At 44.8% G+C, this 19,348-nt stretch overlaps 2 protein-coding genes across 2 annotated transcripts in view; one reads left to right on the top strand and one right to left on the bottom strand.

Annotated features, from left to right (window-relative positions):
- LOC147439931 (Mitochondrial import inner membrane translocase subunit Tim17/Tim22/Tim23 family protein) overlaps window positions 1–15,947 on the bottom strand; it is a 76,480-nt gene extending 60,533 nt beyond the window's left edge. Inside the window, exon 1 of the mRNA XM_086485648.1 lies at window positions 15,741–15,947. Within this exon, the coding sequence (XP_086341774.1) occupies window positions 15,741–15,891 (151 nt within the window). The 5' untranslated portion in view covers window positions 15,892–15,947. The remainder of the gene's footprint in view (window positions 1–15,740) is intronic.
- LOC147439932 (uncharacterized) lies at window positions 176–999 on the top strand. The gene has a single exon (XM_086484505.1). The coding sequence runs from the start codon at window positions 199–201 to the stop codon at window positions 997–999; it is 801 nt and encodes a 266-aa protein (XP_086340631.1). The 5' UTR covers window positions 176–198.
- Window positions 15,948–19,348: the final 3,401 nt, after the last annotated feature.

The raw sequence follows: 19,348 nt of genomic DNA, 5'->3' as shown, positions 1-19,348 counted from the left end.
GGCACCTATTTATAGGGCCACGGGCATACCCACTTGCATCACATACTGATTGTACTGAGGGTCTTCTGCTCATGGTAGTTGGGGGGGGGGCTGATCGCCCCCTCTTCCCTTTCCTACACATAGCGCAGATGCCATCAGGCCCACTTCCAGGAGCCCCGCACCAAGGGGTGGCTTTTTGACACTCTAGTCACACCTGCCATGATGTATGCAGCCGCTGTATGGGCTCCAGGGCTATCCGCATCCCTATGGACACAGATAGAGCGCCCACAGATCATCATGATCTCCCGTTTGCTCCACAGCAAACCCTCAGTACCACATGATATCATCAGAGCAGAGCTAGCTACCCCACCGATGCTAGTAGAGGCTCTCTTTCAGACAGTTTGTTTCATCCAACGCATGCGAGAGCTCCCACCAGACAGACTCACCCGTAGAGCTTTTGAGGCATCGATACAACTGCATCAGGATGGGGACACGAGGGCATGGTACTCACAGGTCATAGAGTGGTTTACATCCCATGGCGTGGACATCATGGATCTGCCCCCTTTTCAGTATGATCCCGACTCCCCTCACATACGCCTCTCACACACCGAGAGGAATCGAGTTCTCAAACAGGATCTCTGGCAGCTATACATCAAGGAGACATGGATCACACCCAGAGAGCCTCTTCCCACGAAGAGGCAGTACTACAGAGACCACTTCCTCACTATTCTAGCAGATGGTTTCATCCAGAGACCGAGATACATGGATGTCTATATGCCACATAGAGCACGGGTCACCATCGGACAGCTCAGAGTATCATCACACCAGCTAGAGATTGAGGCAGGCAGAGCGGCACATGTCCCCAGAGCAGAGAGGATATGCAGACTTTGCACAGCAGAGGTTGAGAGTGAGGAGCATTACGTATGTAGATGTAGAGCATATGAGGAGATTAGAGGCAGATATCCGACCTTGTTTGCAGATCAGCCCACTCTACATCAGATCTTTGAGTCCAGAGACTAGCGACAGCTCGGCCGCTTCCTCATAGAGGCACAGTAGCATCGGGACTCCCTCCTCCAGGCAGCACTAGGGATGAGAGACGAGCGCCACACACAGCTCACGGACTTTTTCCAGAGGACCATAGCAGCACTATCACCTACGACCACCCAGAGAGGAGTGACTCTACAGCATAAGGAGGTCCGAGCTCGCAGACGCCCACGCACACATGGACATAGGGCAACCCGCCTACACCAGAGAGAGATCCAAGAGATCCAAGAGCACTACTACAGATCCTTGGAGGAGCGACGTACTCGGGCTTTTGCAGATCCAACCGCCATCTTACGCGGATTGTCCGCACCCTACCCATCCATGCATCATGTATTACACCCTGATTATGGGACTGGATGGAGTTAGAGATAGGATAGCATCTCATGATTGTATTTACCCCAGCATATAGGATTGCATCTCTCCCCCAGTTTTTGGAGCTCCACCCCCACCCTCTTTGTATCACCTCCCCCCAGACATTACACAGGATAGTTTACTTTTACTTTTGTACCCTTTTATCCTTTATGGATACACAGAGGACACCCACCTCATGTACTTTGATTTGTCTCATAGGCCGATTTCAGCCTCTTTATAGACGTTAAAAATCTTTCTTTCTTTCTTTCTTTCTTTCTCACGCGCACTCACATGGTATCAGAGCTTCAAACTCTTCATGTCCAAGGAGCATCTCCGCATCAGGTTTCTCTCCCAAGAAAAGATCTGCCAACGCTTTTTACATCAGCCAAGCAAGTGACAGGATGCTGAGTTTTCTATCGCGGAGGACCCCTCTCCACCTGCGTTTTTTGCAGATCTCCTCCAAGGTTAATTTGATGCACCTTTGGATCCTTCTTGATGTGGGATTGCGGATGGCCACCAAGGGGTAAATCTGGGGCTGGATTGCGCTCCCGCTGTGAGAAATGAAGGGCTGAAAACACAGATCTCGACGATGCCAATGATGGACAGCAATGGAGCACTCGATGCCGGCGAGGGAATTGCCGAGGGGAGGCTCGATGGGTTGCTCAAGTACTGGACCGCGAAGGCAGATCCAAGCCGTTTCCGGCGACGGATAGGGGCTGAAATCTGAAAATGCTGGTTGCTGATCTGAAAATGTTGGCATTGATATGAAAACGCTGGTGCTCATCTGAAAACGTTGATGCTGATTTGAAAACATGGCACTAATCTGAAACGCTGGTGCTGATCTGAAAACGTTGGTGCTGCCCTTTTGCTAGCGCTAGGTGATCTGCAACCACTTGCTCCAACTGATGGGCTGCCAGGCTCCCTTTATAGGGCTGAATTTTTGACTTATAAGCTCCCTTAGGCTTAGGTAGGGCAAATGGTCCACCAAACCCAGCAAATTATTAAATCATAAAAATGATTTATGAATAAGTTTGGCCAGGGGGTCGATTTTCGAGTTAAACTATCGCACATCTTCCCACCCCGGAATCCGGTCGATGTGGGGGATGGCTCGTTGGATTCCTCTAGCCTAATACTACATGCACGTCGTGCTAGCTGCCCACCTTAGTGTAATAACATCTATTAAAACATTTGTACAAACCATCTATACAAGAGGGTTCCAAAACTGGGAAACCTAATCTAATGGACTCGTCCGGACAAGCAGGTCCTACGAGCACGCTCACAAAATTGCCAATACTAATCCTCTTAGGATTTTAGACACTCTGTAGACGACTGGATAGTTCACTGTGTGGGAACGTCTTCTTAGAGGATGGGCAGCGAATTACTTAGTAGTTACTATGGTAATTACTACAGTAAACCCGAAGTGTATAAATAGGACCCATTGCATTGTAATCGGGTTGGCAATTATTATCATTTGGATTAACGCCTTGGCTATACTTGTACTTGAGAATCATTGGCAGTATTGTCGGCTGTACTTTCTCTCTGTAAATCATATTCGCTGTAATCTTGATCTGGAATCCCAATCATGGCATATATTTCAGTTATACTTACTTCTCGTCCACTCTTCTGAATCTGAACCTTAATTCCAGTACATAAGTCTGATTCTTATTTCAGTATCCAAATTCCAGTCTAGTCTCTGATTCCTGTCCAGTCTGCTGTCTGAAATCTTCCTAAACTAGTAGCTGAAATCTTCCAACACTGGAATTAGTTGTCTCAAGAGATCAGCTCCAATTCCATTTTGGCGATCACGGTGGCACGAGCTGAAGCTCGTTGGTTGAAAGACTCTTCTCCCAGTTCGAAGTTTTCAGCAATGGCACCAAAATCCAATCGTGGCCGGAAATCCACCATTCGCGTTGACCCCATTCCTGAGGAGTCAGGAAAAGAGTCTGACCCCAAGCAAGAGAAGATGACTGACACTGAGGCTCAGGAGGAGCATAGTCAGGCTGATGAGGCGCAGGACTCACAGCACTCCAGTCATTCTCGACACCGACGGGCAGAACGGGAAGCACGGAAGGCAAAGAGCTCCAAGAGTTCTCGGTGCCGGCAGAGAGATGAGGATACCAAGGGCAGTAAAGGAAGTCAGCGTACCTCTAGCAGACAAACCAGAGAAGACACTGACACGGAGACAGAGACAGAGTTGATTGGGATGCTGACACTGACAATTGCAAGAAGGCTCCCAAGCGTCATTCTGAATCCAAGAAGAGAAGTGGCAGGATCAGTAGTAATCGGAATGATTACACAACTTCCCTGAAGATTTCTTTTCCAATATTCGAGGGAGCGAAGAAGGATGATCCCGATGTTCACATACAAGCTTTCGAGCAGTATGCTGAACTAAAAAACATTGATGAAGATGATTGGGAGGAATATTTTCCACAAACCTTGAAGGAGGCAGCGAGGAAATGGTATTACCATTACCTTGCCTGCCAGCTCAAATCATATAACAAATTGCTCAAGGCCTTCAGTTTGGAATATTCCGACAATAGAGGGAACGAAGATATTCTCTATGAGTTAGATAAGATAAAACAGAGGAATTTGTCAATCCGCAGTTATGTGGAAAAGATCAAGGAGCTAACCAGGCAGTTGCAAGAACCGCCATCTGAGAAGAGATTGAGGGCATGGTTCTTAAATGGGTTCAGAAGCAAGAAGCTTAGGGAACAAGAGGTACCAGCCCCTACTAAGAAATTCAATGATATGGTCCAAAGGGCATTAAAGCTGGAATAGCAGGCTAAGAAGGAAAAGAGCCACAAGAAGCGAAGGACCAGTAGCAGTAGCTCTGCTACTGAAACTTCTGATTCCAGTGAGATGTCCAGTAGCTCCGAGAGCAGCTCTAATGAACGAGCAAAGGAGAAATCAAAGAAGAGATCCTGGACCAAGAAAATTGAAGAGATGGCTCGGCAGATTGCCGAAATTAGCCACACAAGACAGCCAGTTTGAAAGATGGAGACTTGGTGTTCAAGATGCAAATCCAAGGACCATATCTCCACTGAATGTCCACAATGTATCTACTGCAAGGCCTTTGGTCACCTATGGAATAATTGTGGCATCAGAATTCACCACTTTAAGAAAGGAAAAGATTTGTTAGTGGTTGCCTGCACTGAACTAGTGAAGGTAGAACCAGTCAAAGTAGCTCAAGAGGAGAGACCAGGTACCAATGGTACTGGTCAGGGACGTAGCAGATACCAACCAGGAATGGGCAAAGGTAGAGGAAGAGGCAACTTCCAGAACAGGAGTATGAATTGCTACACTTGTGGGAAGTACGGCCATTTTGCAGCCCAATGCTCAGATGCACCTGCAAAGACCACTACTGAGGCTAAGGCACTGGAGCCAGTCCCAGTCAGGGTAGTTACCAGGAGCAAGGGGCTAGTAATTGAAGAAATCCCAGACACTTCAGAAGCACCAATCAATCCTACCAGAGCAAGTGGGCTCAACAAAGAGAAGTTTGGAAGGCCAAAGGTAAAGAAAAGGTGGTAGATGAGTGGCAAGAGCAGAGGGAACTAGCAGCTAAAATCACGGAGGATTTAGCCAAGAAGCTGCTAGAGCAGCCAGAAAGTTCCGAAGCTAGAGTCATTCAAAGGATACCAGCCCAATCGACTGATAAAGATCAGTCAGTACCGGCCATGACAGAGACCATGCTGGCTGTGGTACATGGACTAGCTGATGAAATGGGAGTAGATGAAAAGAGTGGAAGCACTGCAAAAGAAGAATGGCAGTGTGAAGATACCAGTTCTTCAAGCTCTGACAGTCAGTCTGACCAAGAGAGAGAAGAAATTCATGTGAAAATTTGTGATAGAATTCAGAAGCTGACTGTAGAGCTGGAAGATATAAGAAAAACCTTGCCTGAGGTGGCCAACTTTATCAGACAGCGCAGGAAAGCTGAGGCAGAGCCAGAACAGTGGACCTGACAGCTGTCTGAGATGATGAAGTTCCACTTATTCAGGTAGACTACAAGGTCAGGAAGCAGTGGGAACCTCTCTCAAGCGTTATCCTGGATGGAGGGACAGGAGTCAACATAATGGGAGCCCATCTTCAGCAAAGAATGGGTATCACTAATATGACACCCGCACCATTTAAAGTACGGATGGCAAATCATAGAGTCGTACAGGCGACGGGTATGATTGAAAACATGCAGATAAGAGTTGGGAGAGAGAAATTCAAAACCAGTTTCCTAGTCTTGGATGTGCAGGGAGCATATGAGATGCGACTAGGGCGCCCATGGTTGAGAACAGCACATGTTGTTCATGACTATGCAAACCAAACTTTGACCATAGAAGAGGCCAGTGGCAAAATCCAAATCCAGACCAACAATACAAGGAGCTAGAAAAAGGAACTGAGGCCGAAGAAGTTATGTCAGAAGTACAGAGCCAAGAAGATCGAGCGAATGCTAGCGGCTATGAACATATTCCCTTTGGCAGAAATTGACTTGAATGCAGTCTTGCTGAACAAAGAGCACGCTGACAAGCAGAAGAGACAATTCCCTGATCAGTTTACTGAAGTCAATACAGGGGAAAGAACAGTTCAACTAACTGCAAGGATGGTGAAACCAGCTGATACTCGTATAGTAGAGGAACTAGTATATTCTGAAGAGTACCCACGGGATCAGAATATTGATTCAGAAATGAATGGAACATCCTGGGATTACGTTGAAGAATCGACCAAACGAAAAGGAGGCGGACCAAACTGGTTGCTTCCAGACGATCAAGAAGTAGAACAGTGGAACCTAGGATCAGATGAAAATCCTAGAATGGTTAACAAGCACCTCAACCCGGCAATGAAGAAAAAGGCACGGAAAATGTTCCAGAACTATAAAGATGTGTTTGCCTGGGAACATACAGATCTGAAGGGAGTAGATCCTGAAGTCTGTCAGCACCGAATACCACTGAAACCGGATGCTAGGCCAGTACGATTGCAAAGATACCGGATGAACCCCAACTATGCAAAGAAGATCAAGGAGGAGATTGATAATCTTCTCAAGACTGGGTTCATTACAGAAGTGGCAAGCAGTGATTGGCTATTAATATCCCATAGTCGTCGTCCCCAAGAAGAATGGAAAATTGAGAGTTTGTGTCGACTATAGGAAACTAAATGCCCAAACTATTAAGGATCCATTTCCCTTGCCTTTTACTGATATGTTGCTTGACGAGATCGCAGGATATGAGATGTATAGCTTCATGGATGGTTATAGCGGCTATAACCAATTACAGATCGCTCCTGAAGATAGGGCCAAGACCACTTTCATCACTGAGTGGGGAGCTTTCATGTATCTGGTGATGCCTTTTGGCCTGTGCATTGCACCAGCTACCTTTCAGCGGTGTATGATGGAGATGTTTAATGAATTCCTTCATCGGTTCCTCGCCATTTTCATCGATGACTTCACTGTCTATTCAGATGAGGAACAACACCTTCTATTCCTAGAAATGGTTTTCAAACGTTGTCAGGAGAAGAGGATTTGTTTGAATCCATTCAAATCTGTTTTTCTAGTCTGGAAGGGACAGCTACTGGGACATGTGGTTTCCCAAAATGGAATAGAGATGGCTAATGACAAAATTCACTGTGTTCAGCAAGCTAAAGCACCCAGAACTGCTTCAGAGTTGAGTTCTTTCTTGGGTTATGTGAATTTCTATAGAAGATTTGTACATAAGTTTGCTTCTCAAGCAGTGCCACTATATGAGCTTACAAAGAAGACCAGTAAGTTCAACTGGACTGCTGAATGTGAGAAGAGCTTCTAGAATCTGAAAAAAGCCATTACCAGTAAACCAGTCCTTAGGCAGCCAAATTGGGATATTATTTTCCACGTACATGTAGATGCTTCAGGATTGGCAATGGGGGCAATATTAGCTCAGCCAGATGGAAGAACAGACTATCCGGTTTATTTTGCTAGTCGTAGATTCAGTCAGACTGAACAAGGCTATACGACTACTGAGAGAGAAGCCCTTGGAATGGTTTTCAGCGCTACAAAGTTCAAGCATTACCTGTTGGGAAAGTTATTCCATTTTTATGTGGACCATCAAGCTCTTCTATTTCTGATTAATAAAGTCATTATTCAAGGCGGGCTGATAAGATGAATGATGTTCCTTATGGAATTTGAATTCAGAATGTTCCATAAGCCTGGCCGAAACCATTGTGAAGCTGATTTTCTTTTAAGAAGTACGGAAGGATATTCACAATCACCCTTGAGAGATGAACCAGTGGATGCTGATTTATTTCAGTTAGAGACAGAAGACTCAGTGGATCCTGAATGGTATGATATTTATCAATTCCTTTCCCAAGGTGCCTTTCCAGAGGATTGGAAGCAGAATCAGAAGAAAGCTCTGATCATAAAAAGCCTGAAATTTACTATCATAGGAGGATTACTTTATCGACTAGGTATTGATGGTATATTTCGACGATGTGTCCCTATGGAAGGAAGAATGCAAGTAATTTCAGAAGCGCATAATGGTGAATCTGGTGGACACTTTTCCAACGAAGTAACCTATAAGAAGATTTTGCAAGCTCGTCTGTGGTGGCAACCATTGATTGCTGATGTCAGAAGTTTTTGTAAAACTTGTGACATATGCCAAAGAATGGGTCAACCGACAACTGCAGATATGACTCCCTTGATGCTAGTACAACCACTGGGAGTATTCATGAAATGGGAACTAGATTTTATGAGACCTTTTAAGAAGGTTACTCCCAGGAAGAACAAGTACATAGTAATGGCTACTTGTTATGTTACCAAGTGGGTTGAAGCTAAGGCTCTTCCTGACAACACAGCCAAGTCAACTGCAAGGTTTCTATTTGAGAATATTGTCTGCCGATATGGATGTCCAGTAGAGATTATAACCGATCAAGGAACACATTTTATTAATGACACTATGGAAATCCTATTGGATATGCTTTCAGTCAAGCATCGGAAATCTACTCCTTACTATCTCAGATGCAATGGACAGGTTGAAAGTAGCAATAAGACAATAAAGACTATTCTCACTAAGGTGGTGCAAAAGAAACCAGACCAGTGGGATTTGAAACTTCAGACTGCTCTATGGGCTTATAGGACACCTTATAAGGTGACTACTAGAATGACACCATTCAGAATGGTGTATGGTACTGAAGTTGTGGTTCCTATGGAGTTTGTGATCCCCAGTCTGAGAATGGCTGTGAAGTATGGGTTAGACTTCAACCATAATCTTAAAAAGAGGCTAGATGAACTGATGCAATTAGATGAACTCAGGCAAAGGGTCATGTTGGAACAAGAAATTGTTCAACAACGAAGGAAACACTGGCATGATCGCCGAATTAAAGTTCGAGAATTCCAGAAAGGAAACTTAGTGTTTCTATATCAGTGTAAACTGGGTCCAAAGAAGCCAAACCTGAAGATTGCCTGGGCAGGACCATTTGAGGTAGACTGGATCTTCTCCAATGGCACAGCCAGACTGAAAGATTTATCTGGATTGTTGTTGCCAGTTGTTGCGAGGAGTATATAATGGGGCAAAGATCAAGCTTTATTATTCAGAGACCAGAGAAACTAGGCCAGAACAAGGTACTAAGGAACTGGAACTTGCTGATCAAGAGATATCAGAATCAAACATTTTTGCCATTTGGACTTTTTCATGTGCAACCAATTCCAACTTCAAAACCAGTACCAAAAGAACCAGATCAGGCTGACCTTAGAATCAGTACCAGTATGGTAGAGCCAAACTGGAAATCAATCCAGTATCAATGGGGACACACTTTCCAATTTTTAAGCGCCCAACGGTCAAATGGCACGCCAGTAGTAATTATTTCAAGGATGGGTCGCAGTCTTGTCCAATGCATGTTTGCCACAACAGCAACGACGCACACAAGTCTAGGAGCGGCGAGTGGTGGAGCTTTTATGGCGCGAACACGTATAACAGTCAGGAGAGTTAGCATTTTTTCTCATAAATCCCCTGCGTGACACTTTCCTCCTATTAACCATTCGCCATCGCCAAGCTCCGAGGTTTCTTCGGTACAGCCGCAAACCTCGACCTCTGAAGAGACAGTTGACTGTCAGCTATCCTTGCCAGCGACACCAGGAAACGGCTTCGATACGACAAGTAAGTCATCTTCTCCTTCGCCTGTTTCATCGTCATCATCTTCACAGTGTATGGGTAGAAGGAAACGCTCAGAGAAGATGCAGGAGTCTCTTGAGGAAACCCGAGCCATAGTTGCTGCTGCAAAGGCAAGCCTTCCCATTATACCGTACAGTAAAATCCAGCGTTATGTATTCACTGACCAAGCAATGACTCTGCTACAACTCTGGGATCTTCAAGTTGTGTTGCAAGCTACAAGGATTGCTTTTGACGCAGACATCATCAAGCAAGTTCTTGATTCTTTCGACGCTGAAGATGGCAGTGCCATGGTAAATGGTAGGAAGGTATCAGTGACACCAGAAGCCATACCATTGACATTCAGAATGCCCAACGAGCCTAAACCTTCTGTGGCAACTGCACAGCAGATAAGTATAGCTCTGAAGGAGGATGAAGCGCTAAACGTAAGCGCAAGGCAAGTGCTCAAGGAGTTCCAGTAGCAGAACTGGAAGCTTCCACTGCTTACAGGTTTGTAGCCGAAGCAGTAAGCCTTAAAAACAACCCAACGTATGTATCTGAAAAACTGTTTGCTATGCTGTTGGCCAAGATATTGGATCCACAGGTTCCTATTAATCTTTGTCAAATTCTCTCGCACAATGTACTCCAACAAACTGCCAAGCTAAAATCTCAAAATGTTTTCAAAGCTTGGTATGTTTGGCAATTCCTGTATTAAGCTACTGCTGCAGATGCTATTGAGCAGGTAGAGAAGGCTTGGAGTGAGAAGCCAATTTCTGAGCCGAAGAACATTGAGCTGTCCTCAGACGATGAAGAAACGGACAGTTAAACTATTTCAACAGACCTAAAAAGGAAAGCAACTGCAGAACAGGCTGGCAATTCAAAGAAGCCAAAGACTACACTGACAAAGAGCAGTGAGTTTTTCAAGCAGATAGAAAGCCAGGTCAAGACAGTAAACACTGAGAAAGCTGTAGTGAGCTAGACAGAGCAACAATCTGCTCAGAAGACTGTGCCTAACCAGTGAGTAGCAAAAAGTGCAATTGCTATTGGTTCTAGGAAAGATCAGGCCAAGCCAGCCACTTCTGAGAAGATAGCAGACCAGTCAGGGGACAAAGGCAAGAGCCAACTGGACAAAGGGAAAGGTCCAACTTCCTTGACTCTGCCAAGTGAAGTTCCTACTCCAAATACTGGAAACATTCTACAACTGGTAAAACAGGACAAGTTGCAGCAAATGCAGACTAAACAATTGAAAAGGCATCTTCTGCTAAGCAAAGCTGATTATGCAACTTTACCCTACATAGCTCCAGTGGCAATATATGAGCCTACCGATTCTGATCCAACCACAGTCAAAGACAGATGTTCAGTCCTCATACAGTCTTCTTGGAATACCATTGTCAGTTGTATGGGACAACTGATGGAGGTTGCTGAAGATGAAGTTAAAAAGCTCAAAACTGAATTGATGGAGGCACAAGATCAGATTGAAAAGCTCCAGAAAGCCCGGGAAGAGCAGAACATACAACACAAGGTACTCGAAGCTCATTCAGAAAGGACTAATGAGTTGCTAAACAAAAAGTTAGCTAAGGCTGAATCTGAAATAATGATCATCAAAAATCAACGAAATGAAGCACTAAGAGTTGCAGAGCGGGCTGAAACAATCCTAAGGATGAAGCGGGCGGAATTCAAAAACCTGTTAATGCGCCATACAGCTTTGAAGGCTTCTCTGACTGAAAGATACATCTATAACAGCTTGGCTGAAATTTTAAATCCATCCAGCAGTGCTGTTTTCAATCTAGAGAATTTAAAGTCCTTGATGGAAAGTATGCAGAGTGATTTGCAGGACAAGGTGACTGAGTATAATAATGCTCTGATGAATCAAGCTATATTAGATTATATTGAGCAACAGACTTCTCCGGATGAGGAAGAAGAAGACCAGGAAGATGAAGCTGATCAGGAGGAGGATGATCAGGAAGCAGGGCATACAAAGGATGATGATGCCCCACCACCACCTCCACCTCCAGGACCTGGTACTAGTGAGACAGGGCCAACTGAAAGAGGCCAGTCACAACCAGACCAGCCAGGCCTGAATGAGGACCAACAGGCAAGACAGGAAGAAGGGCACCAATCAGGTAACCAGCAAACTGAAGAGCAGCAACCCAGTCACACTGGGAATCAGCCAACAGATCAGTCCCAACTCAACAGAGATGTTAAAGAAAAAATGAAAGTGCAGGATGAGGGACCAGTTGCAGATCATCAACATTCACTACAGCTCATTACCCTGAATAGGCAATTGAGACATCAAAAGGCCTCCATAACCAGACAGTATCTGGAGGATGATGATCTCTTGTCTGATTTGGAAAGATTTCAAAGGCTATATGTTGGAGCCAGGGAAATGGTAGAACATTGAAAATCGGCAGCTTTCCATGATAAAGAAGCTTGCCGTCTCCCTGCTCATCCCAATACAGTCCAGCTGCTGGAACGAGTTACTGAATGGATACTCAATGCTGATGAAAGAGTGGCAAACCCGCACTAGCAAAGGCAGTCTACTGCAGATTGTTGCTCCCTAACCCTGGAACTGGAACTTCTGCTGGGTAACAAACCAACTTACCGATGTATGAAGGATGTTAGGGTACAACTCAAGGAAGTTTTGGTGCAAATGCAAACTGCCAGAGGTGTTTTGGATCAGAGTCAAAGCCATTCTTAAGGACCAGACAGCCACTAGCAAAGAACCTCAGACTAGAATGTCAGTCGGAGCACAGGCAACTACTCTCCGAACACTGTTCCAGCTAATGAGAATCACCAGAAAGATGATGCAACAGGAGAACCAGGCTGTTCTCAATTTCTTAGAATTTATGCCTGATTCTCCAGTTCTCTTGTATGCTGTTCCAGCAAGAGAAACAGAGCTACTAAGATTCTTTCCAGCGCTGTATCCTCAACATCCAGAACCAGTTGATCGCCTGACATACTTCAAAATCACTAATGAGCTTCAGGATTGGTATGAGCGATCAACTGTGGAATGGAAGACTTGGCAGACGCTGTTCAATGATGCTCTCCAGATCAATGATATCAGGCACTGAAAGAGGAGATGCATAGGATCCAGCTGTGTATGGGCCAGTGGAAGATTCAAGTCAGAGGACTGACAAAGATTACTAATCAGTTGCTACAACTTACGGTCGAATCTTCTAAATTGCCTGAAAAAGACATTGCAGCAAAGCCGGGTCTGGCACCACAGTACAGGGAGATGGCTGAGATTCTTTTCGAAGCTCAAGTCAAAACTAATCAGCCTCTTCCAGAAGGATGGATCCATACTGCTTCGCATTTTCATAAGCTGGCCAGAACCAGACTGAGCAAGGGCAGGCGTACACTCTATGATCCTGACACCAAAACCTATCATTCCCTCACGCCTTATGAAGTAGAGATGACCACCGACCCGCGGGATCAGCTTGAGCAGGAGGCCATTTACCGACTGATTCAGAAGGAGAATGCTGGTACTGGGACTTCTCATGCACCCTCAAGGTCAAAAGGCAAACGGAAGACAGTCCAATGGAAGGATACTAGGTAGTTCCATCTCAGAATTCAGTGGCGACTTTTCTCCTCAGTAGGCAGGTGGAGATGACAACTCTACCTTGGTCTGATGACAGCTCCACCTTGGCCTGGTGAGAGCTCCACCTTGGCCTTTTCAGCTGCCTCTCGCAATCCTTGGCCTTTTCAGCTGCCTACTCGCAATCTTTGTATGGCCATTCTATCAGTGGTCAAGCCGGAATCCCAACATCAGAACCAGACAATGGATTTTTCAATCTCACATCAAAATCAGACACGGAATTTTTCAAAAATTTTGGAATCTTGCCAAAATTCAAGAAAGAAGGGAAGGATGTAGACGGCTGGATAGTTCACTGTGTGGGAACATCTTCTTAGAGGATAGACAGTGAATTACTTAGTAGTTACTATGGTAATTACTACAGTAAACCCGAAGTGTATAAATAGAGCCCATTACATTGTAATCGGGTTGGCAATTATTATCATTTGGGTTAGCGCCTTGGCTATACTTGTACTTGAGAATCATTGGCAATATTGTCGGCTGTACTTTCTCTCTGTAAATCATATTCGTTGTAATCTTGATCTGGAATCCCAATCATGGCATATATTTCAGTTATCCTTACTTCTCGTCCACTCTTCTGAATCTGAATCTGAATCTGAACCTTAATTCCAGTACATAAGTCTAATTCTTATTTCAGTATCCAAATTCCAATCTAGTCTCTGATTCCTGTTCAGTTTGCTGTCTGAAATCTTCCTAAACTAGTAGCTGAAATCTTCCAACACTGGAATTAGCTGTCTCAAGAGATCAGCTCCAATTCCACACTCCTATCTAGGAAGAAGGGGAAAACTGACTTTGGAAGTCGATGAAGCATGTCCATGTGGCACACAGAGCCATGTGCACGTGACATCTGAGCTAACTCATGGCTCTATATGGTGGTGCGAGTAGGAATGAAATTGTTATAGGCTTGAACACTCCAAGCAAGAAATAATCAATAGCAACATACGAACGTAAACTACAAAATCACTAAACTTGACGAGAGAGAGAGAGAGAGAGAGAGAGAGAGAGAGAGAGAGAGAGCACAACAGAGTTCTGCGCCGAGATGCACTAGCCCCAAAGACTGGCACCCCCCTAAAGATTGGCGTCCCTTTCAGTATTTCTTTATTATTGCTCGCTCGCCCCTTTCAGTATTTCTTTATTATTGTCCACTATTCTCAAACTCTGCATCCAAATGCTCTGCAGAATGAGGCCCCAGGGGCTCTTATAAAGAGTACAAGGGTTTGTCCAAAAGCAGAGTCTCGAAAAGCTTCAGCTCTAAAAGCACATAATTCCATAAAGCATCTGCACCCGAAAAGCCCACGCAAATCAGCAAAAACAGCCCAAGCAAATTACAAAAATCTGTATGGCCTGCCACGTCAGCACAGCAACGCGTTTTACGAAAATCCAGTACAATCTACAAGCATGTCAACGCGACTTACGGGATGCTCAGCTAGAGTTCAAGCTTTTGACTTAAGGTTTAAAAGAAATTAGCATGCTTCTAGCGTTTAGCTCTATTAGGCCGACATTGAGTACATTCTTGCACTTAATTCTTAACGAAAGCATTCATGTATGGCCACTAGAATACTGGCTTACTAAGGCCAAAGTACGGTATATCTTCCACTGGGAGGATCGTGACACTCAAACAAAATCTTCTTGCAGACGTCCTCATCAACGGGAAACACACATTGCCTTGCTTGAAAAGTAATCCACCATGCATGGAGTACTTTTCCATTACCTTTCTCTTCGTAGCCAATCGATGGGTGTTCAGACCACCATTGGCTCTTGGACTTGTCGTCAAACCTCACCACAAAGTGAGGATCTAGTTGGTAACACTCTTTGAGAGAGAGAAAGAAGTTAGTCAAGATTTCAAATAAACAAAATAGCATTCACTTCCGAGATCCTACTAGCAGCATCGGCCACCGAGTTGGTAGCGGGTAGTGTGTCCCAAAATTGAACTCCTATATGAGTTCGCCCACCTTGCCTTGAAGGTCAGGCTAATTACAGAGAAATGTAAGTGTTGGTTGCTGTCTATTTTTTAGAAAGATTTATGATAGAGCCACTGTCGTTTTCTGCAACTCGATAGCAACTTTCCCTACCACTTTTACACTTATCATACATGACAGTCCAATTCTCTATCGACCAGAAAAGACATTGCATAACATACACGGCTGGCTTCCATGCTAAAATTCATGCTTTGGAGTCATGAAAGCAGCATCTTCTTGGGACCGATTTTATTGCTCGCATCAATCACTAGTTACTGTTTGACTCAATCTAAGCTCTTGAATTCATGGGCTAACTTTTTCTCTAATTTCCATTTTCAGATTGTACATGTGAATGGCAAACTTCCTCTAGCAAGAAGGTGCGTAGAAAGTCATGCTTCACCCCACATGCAGAGGGGTATCGATGCCCATATTAACTTTGTGGAGGATTCCATCTATTAGCCTTCTCCTTGTGATATGTGGAAGCTTTTTGTAAAGAGTTGCAAACAGAAGACTCCAAGATTACGTCACTCCTAGGGGGGGGGAGTGATCTTTAGTCCAAGGTAGTAGGCATGGCTGGAAATGTCTTCATGCCTGACTGAAAATCGCCTAGCAATTTCTTGGCAAGCCCCTTGCCTTTAGAGCAAGCTACTGCCCCTCTCTCTCTCTCTCTCTCTCTCTCTCTCTCTCTCTCTCTCTCAATGCAGGCAGAATATGAACCTCCATAGAAAGTGCGAGTGGCAATTCGAGTCTCCCAATTCTGGCTTCCTTGATAGTCGAGAGGCCGTCCGCTCGGGCTGAATCCACCCCTTCGTTCTGCAATCCTCTGCCGCCGACGACTGGAACTCTCCTCCTCATCGGATGCTGCCATACGAGAGAGAGAGAGAGAGAGAGAGGTGCCACTGTGTGGTTAGAGGCACTATTCTATGAGGCGAAGGCCTTAATATTGACATAGGCTAACTAAGCCTTCGAGTAGGTGTTACACATTTTGAAAAACAAATGGGAGAGAGAATCTTCGAAGATGCTCTCAGCTTTGAGTAGAATTGAGGTCCGTGCATGAGTACTTCCTATGAAGGGACGAGAGAGAGAGAGAGAGAGAGAGAGAGACATCTCGTTTTGATAAATGCAAAATGAAGCGAGTATGGTATGTGCCATCTTCGTGCAGAGAGGTACAAGGTGGGCGAGGTGCATGGGAGGAGGTTGCGCAGACCAATGGAGATGGGCAGAGGAGACGTCTTTGCGTAGAGACATGGAGAGGGAGAAGGTGGGCAAGGTGCAGGGGAGTAGGCCTCTCAGCCCAAAGGAGATGGGGGGGATGGAGAAGGTGGGCGGTGCAGGCGAGGGCGCAAAGATAGCGAAGGCGGGCTGAGGGGCAGGCTTTTGCAGGCGAAGGCGCAGATGACGAAGGGTTTTTTTAAAGGGAATCTTCTTATTAATGCTTTTTTTAAAGCGAGAGCTAGTAGTAGGGGGTACCCAATTTTGAAACACAAAAAATGGAATGGAGAAGTGTGTGTGTGTGTGTGTGTTGGGGGGGGGGGGGGGGGGGGGGGGGGGGGAAGATTACAACCGTAGAAGGAAGCGGAGGTGGTGCCAAACGCAAAGCAAGGGGCGAAGACGGGGACCAAGTGGGAGCACAGGTGGGCGGGTCTACATTTGATGAGCAGTGTGCTTTTTTTAAATGTTAACATTGGGGCTAGAGTCACGGATTTTGTGGAGGAGGTTTGGTCTAAGCCGGCCGTGAAATGAGTGATACTCTATTAGGAGCTAAGTTTGAATACAGTATCCTGCTTTTGGAAGCTAACGGATTGACTGACTTGGGATCAAAGATTTCGTGGAGGAATCTAAGTATTAAACAAATAAAGGTGAGAGCCTGTGTCATAATAATCAATATCTAATTCTCCTAAATGATTTTCTCATGTTAAACTGATCATTTAATATGGGGAAGTGCCAGGGGAGAAAAAGCTAGAAGATTGGTTAAGCTAGCAGACCGGCCACAATAGGGATCCAAAGGAGGGAAAATAGGGATCCAAAGGGGGGGCCATGCAAAAGAGCCATGTGCAACAATGGGCTAAAAAGACCCTAAGGTTCAACCCATTAACACTTCCAAAATGCTAAGGTTCCAAAATTCAAAGGTTATGTCCAAAGGTCAAACCTAGGGGAATTGGATGCTTTGTGTGTGACCAAAAAAGTCTTTGTACATCCCTACTTGGGAGGGGGCGATCCTTTCTTCTAGGGGATGAGAGAGAAAGCCACACACACACACACACACACAAGCTCCCTTTACACAAAGGGAATGAGAGACACGTGTCAATTCCCTAGGCCAGATGCCCACAAGGTGTACCCAATTCCTATTGGATGGCCTTAAAGGTGGACCAATGAGAATTAGGCTAGAGTAAATCTAGTTTAATTGATTTAAAAACACTTAATAAAAAGAACCAATGAAAATTAAGTCTCCTGGATGATTATTGGACAGCCCGTGAAGGGGTCCAATAGGAATTGAGAAGCCCAATGGGCTACTTAATTCCTATTGGTCAGAATGGGGAAAAGTCCAATGGGGATTTAATTCATTTAAATCAATTAAGTTTAATTGATTAAGCTCTCACAAAAGAGGAAAGGGGGACACATGTCAGAAGGCTATCACGTATGCTGCTTAATCACCATTGGCTTGACTTGGGGAGGTCCAATGGGGAGCCTGCAAGAGTAAATAGCAAGAGGGCTCGCCCAAGAGAGAGAGGGGGCTGATTTTTGCAAGGCATTATCACACACACACTCACACAATCTCATGTGTGAAGAAAGAGAAGACTATCTCTTCCCAAGCTTTAATGGAGAGCTCATCACCTACTCCAAGCTTGTGAGATAGAAGCCTACATCGACACACTCTTGGCATGTGGATGCAAATCCAACCAAGAGCCAAGCTTCAATGCATGCTCATCTCCTCTACCATGCTAATTCCTAAGCTAAGCTATGTTAATATGAGTGATTATGTGAGGAGATGTGCATCTTTCTCGTAAGATACTCCTTCTTCCTCTCAATCTACTCTCATACCCTGCTAGCTCTCACCATCTTCGAAGGTGTGTGAGGTCTTGGGTCTGAGAACAGGGATAATTAAAGTTGTCTTTGCTAAGTGTTTTGCTTAGTGCATCAAGCTTTCATCTTCATTGCACTAGCTAGTCTTGAAGGAGCACAAAGAATTGTATTGTACAATGTCTCTCTTGATGGGAAAAACCATAATACAAAGCCTTTTGGAGGGGGGACCGGCTCCATGCAAATCCGTTCCTCAACTGTTGTCAATAGCTTAATTTCTCTCTCTTTTGAAACTATTGTTGATGCTATCTAACTAGGTGTTATGCTTTTTGAAACTATTGTTGATGCTATCTAACTAGGTGTTATGCTTTTTGAAACTATTGTTGATGCTATCTAACTAGGTGTTATGCTTTTTGTTGCTCTCTCCACCCAAGCACTCTTGTAATTCTCACTAGGAATCTATTCTAATGAAATGCCCACTATGTTCATGCTAATTTCTGCTACACACAAGTTTTTAGGCCAATAAATGTTACATTGGTATCAGAGCACAAGGTTTCTCTTTTCTTGCTCAAGAAGGGAGGTCATCAAGCTAGCTATAAATGGTTGGTATTATTAATTGCCTGTGAGTAAGTAGAATAGGGATTTTTCAGCCTTGCAGTGCGCCTGCCTTCGTGCAGTTAACGGGGCATCACCGTCGAGAGCTATGGTGTTAATAGTGGAGTCCTACGGGGCTTGCCTACGGCTTAACCACTATTGAGCTATTAGAAGCTTGACAGGAGCCGGTGATGTTTTGGTGTCGAAAGACCCTCTCTTCTATTCCTTGCAATTAATGGTATTCGAGCCGTGGGTACAGTAGCTTGAGTGCTTTTTCTAAAGGGGTAAAGAGGAGTAGCAACTAGGGCTTGAAGTGCCAAAGTACACCTAAAAAATTTTCACCTAAAAGTTGTTAGAATGGCTGACAATAGTAAAGAGAGTGAAATTAATGTTGATAACTTTGATTTTGCTAATGAGCAAGCTACTAATGATGCTTCAATGCTTGTTAACTATCTTGTTTCTAGGCTTCAACAATCCATGGGCAATCCATCTCTCCAAAGCGAAGTGCAACGGCAGCTCCGTGCTCACGGGATTCTCCAAGCTCATCACCATGACGAGAGAACACCTAGGAAGCCTCCTTGTGGGACTCCCAAAAGAGGTCTCTCTCTGATTCGGGAAGAAGAAGAGAATCCGTACGAAGGGCTTAAGAATTTACTTCTTGATGATGCATCTCCTTCCCAAAGGAGAACTCAAGAGCCTCCACCGAAGGA

The sequence above is a fragment of the Adiantum capillus-veneris genome, chromosome 16, assembly GCF_014529385.1.
Source record: "Adiantum capillus-veneris isolate H3 chromosome 16, ASM1452938v2, whole genome shotgun sequence".
Classification (NCBI taxonomy): Eukaryota; Viridiplantae; Streptophyta; class Polypodiopsida; order Polypodiales; family Pteridaceae; genus Adiantum; species Adiantum capillus-veneris.
This window is presented reverse-complemented; position numbering and strand designations above follow the sequence as displayed.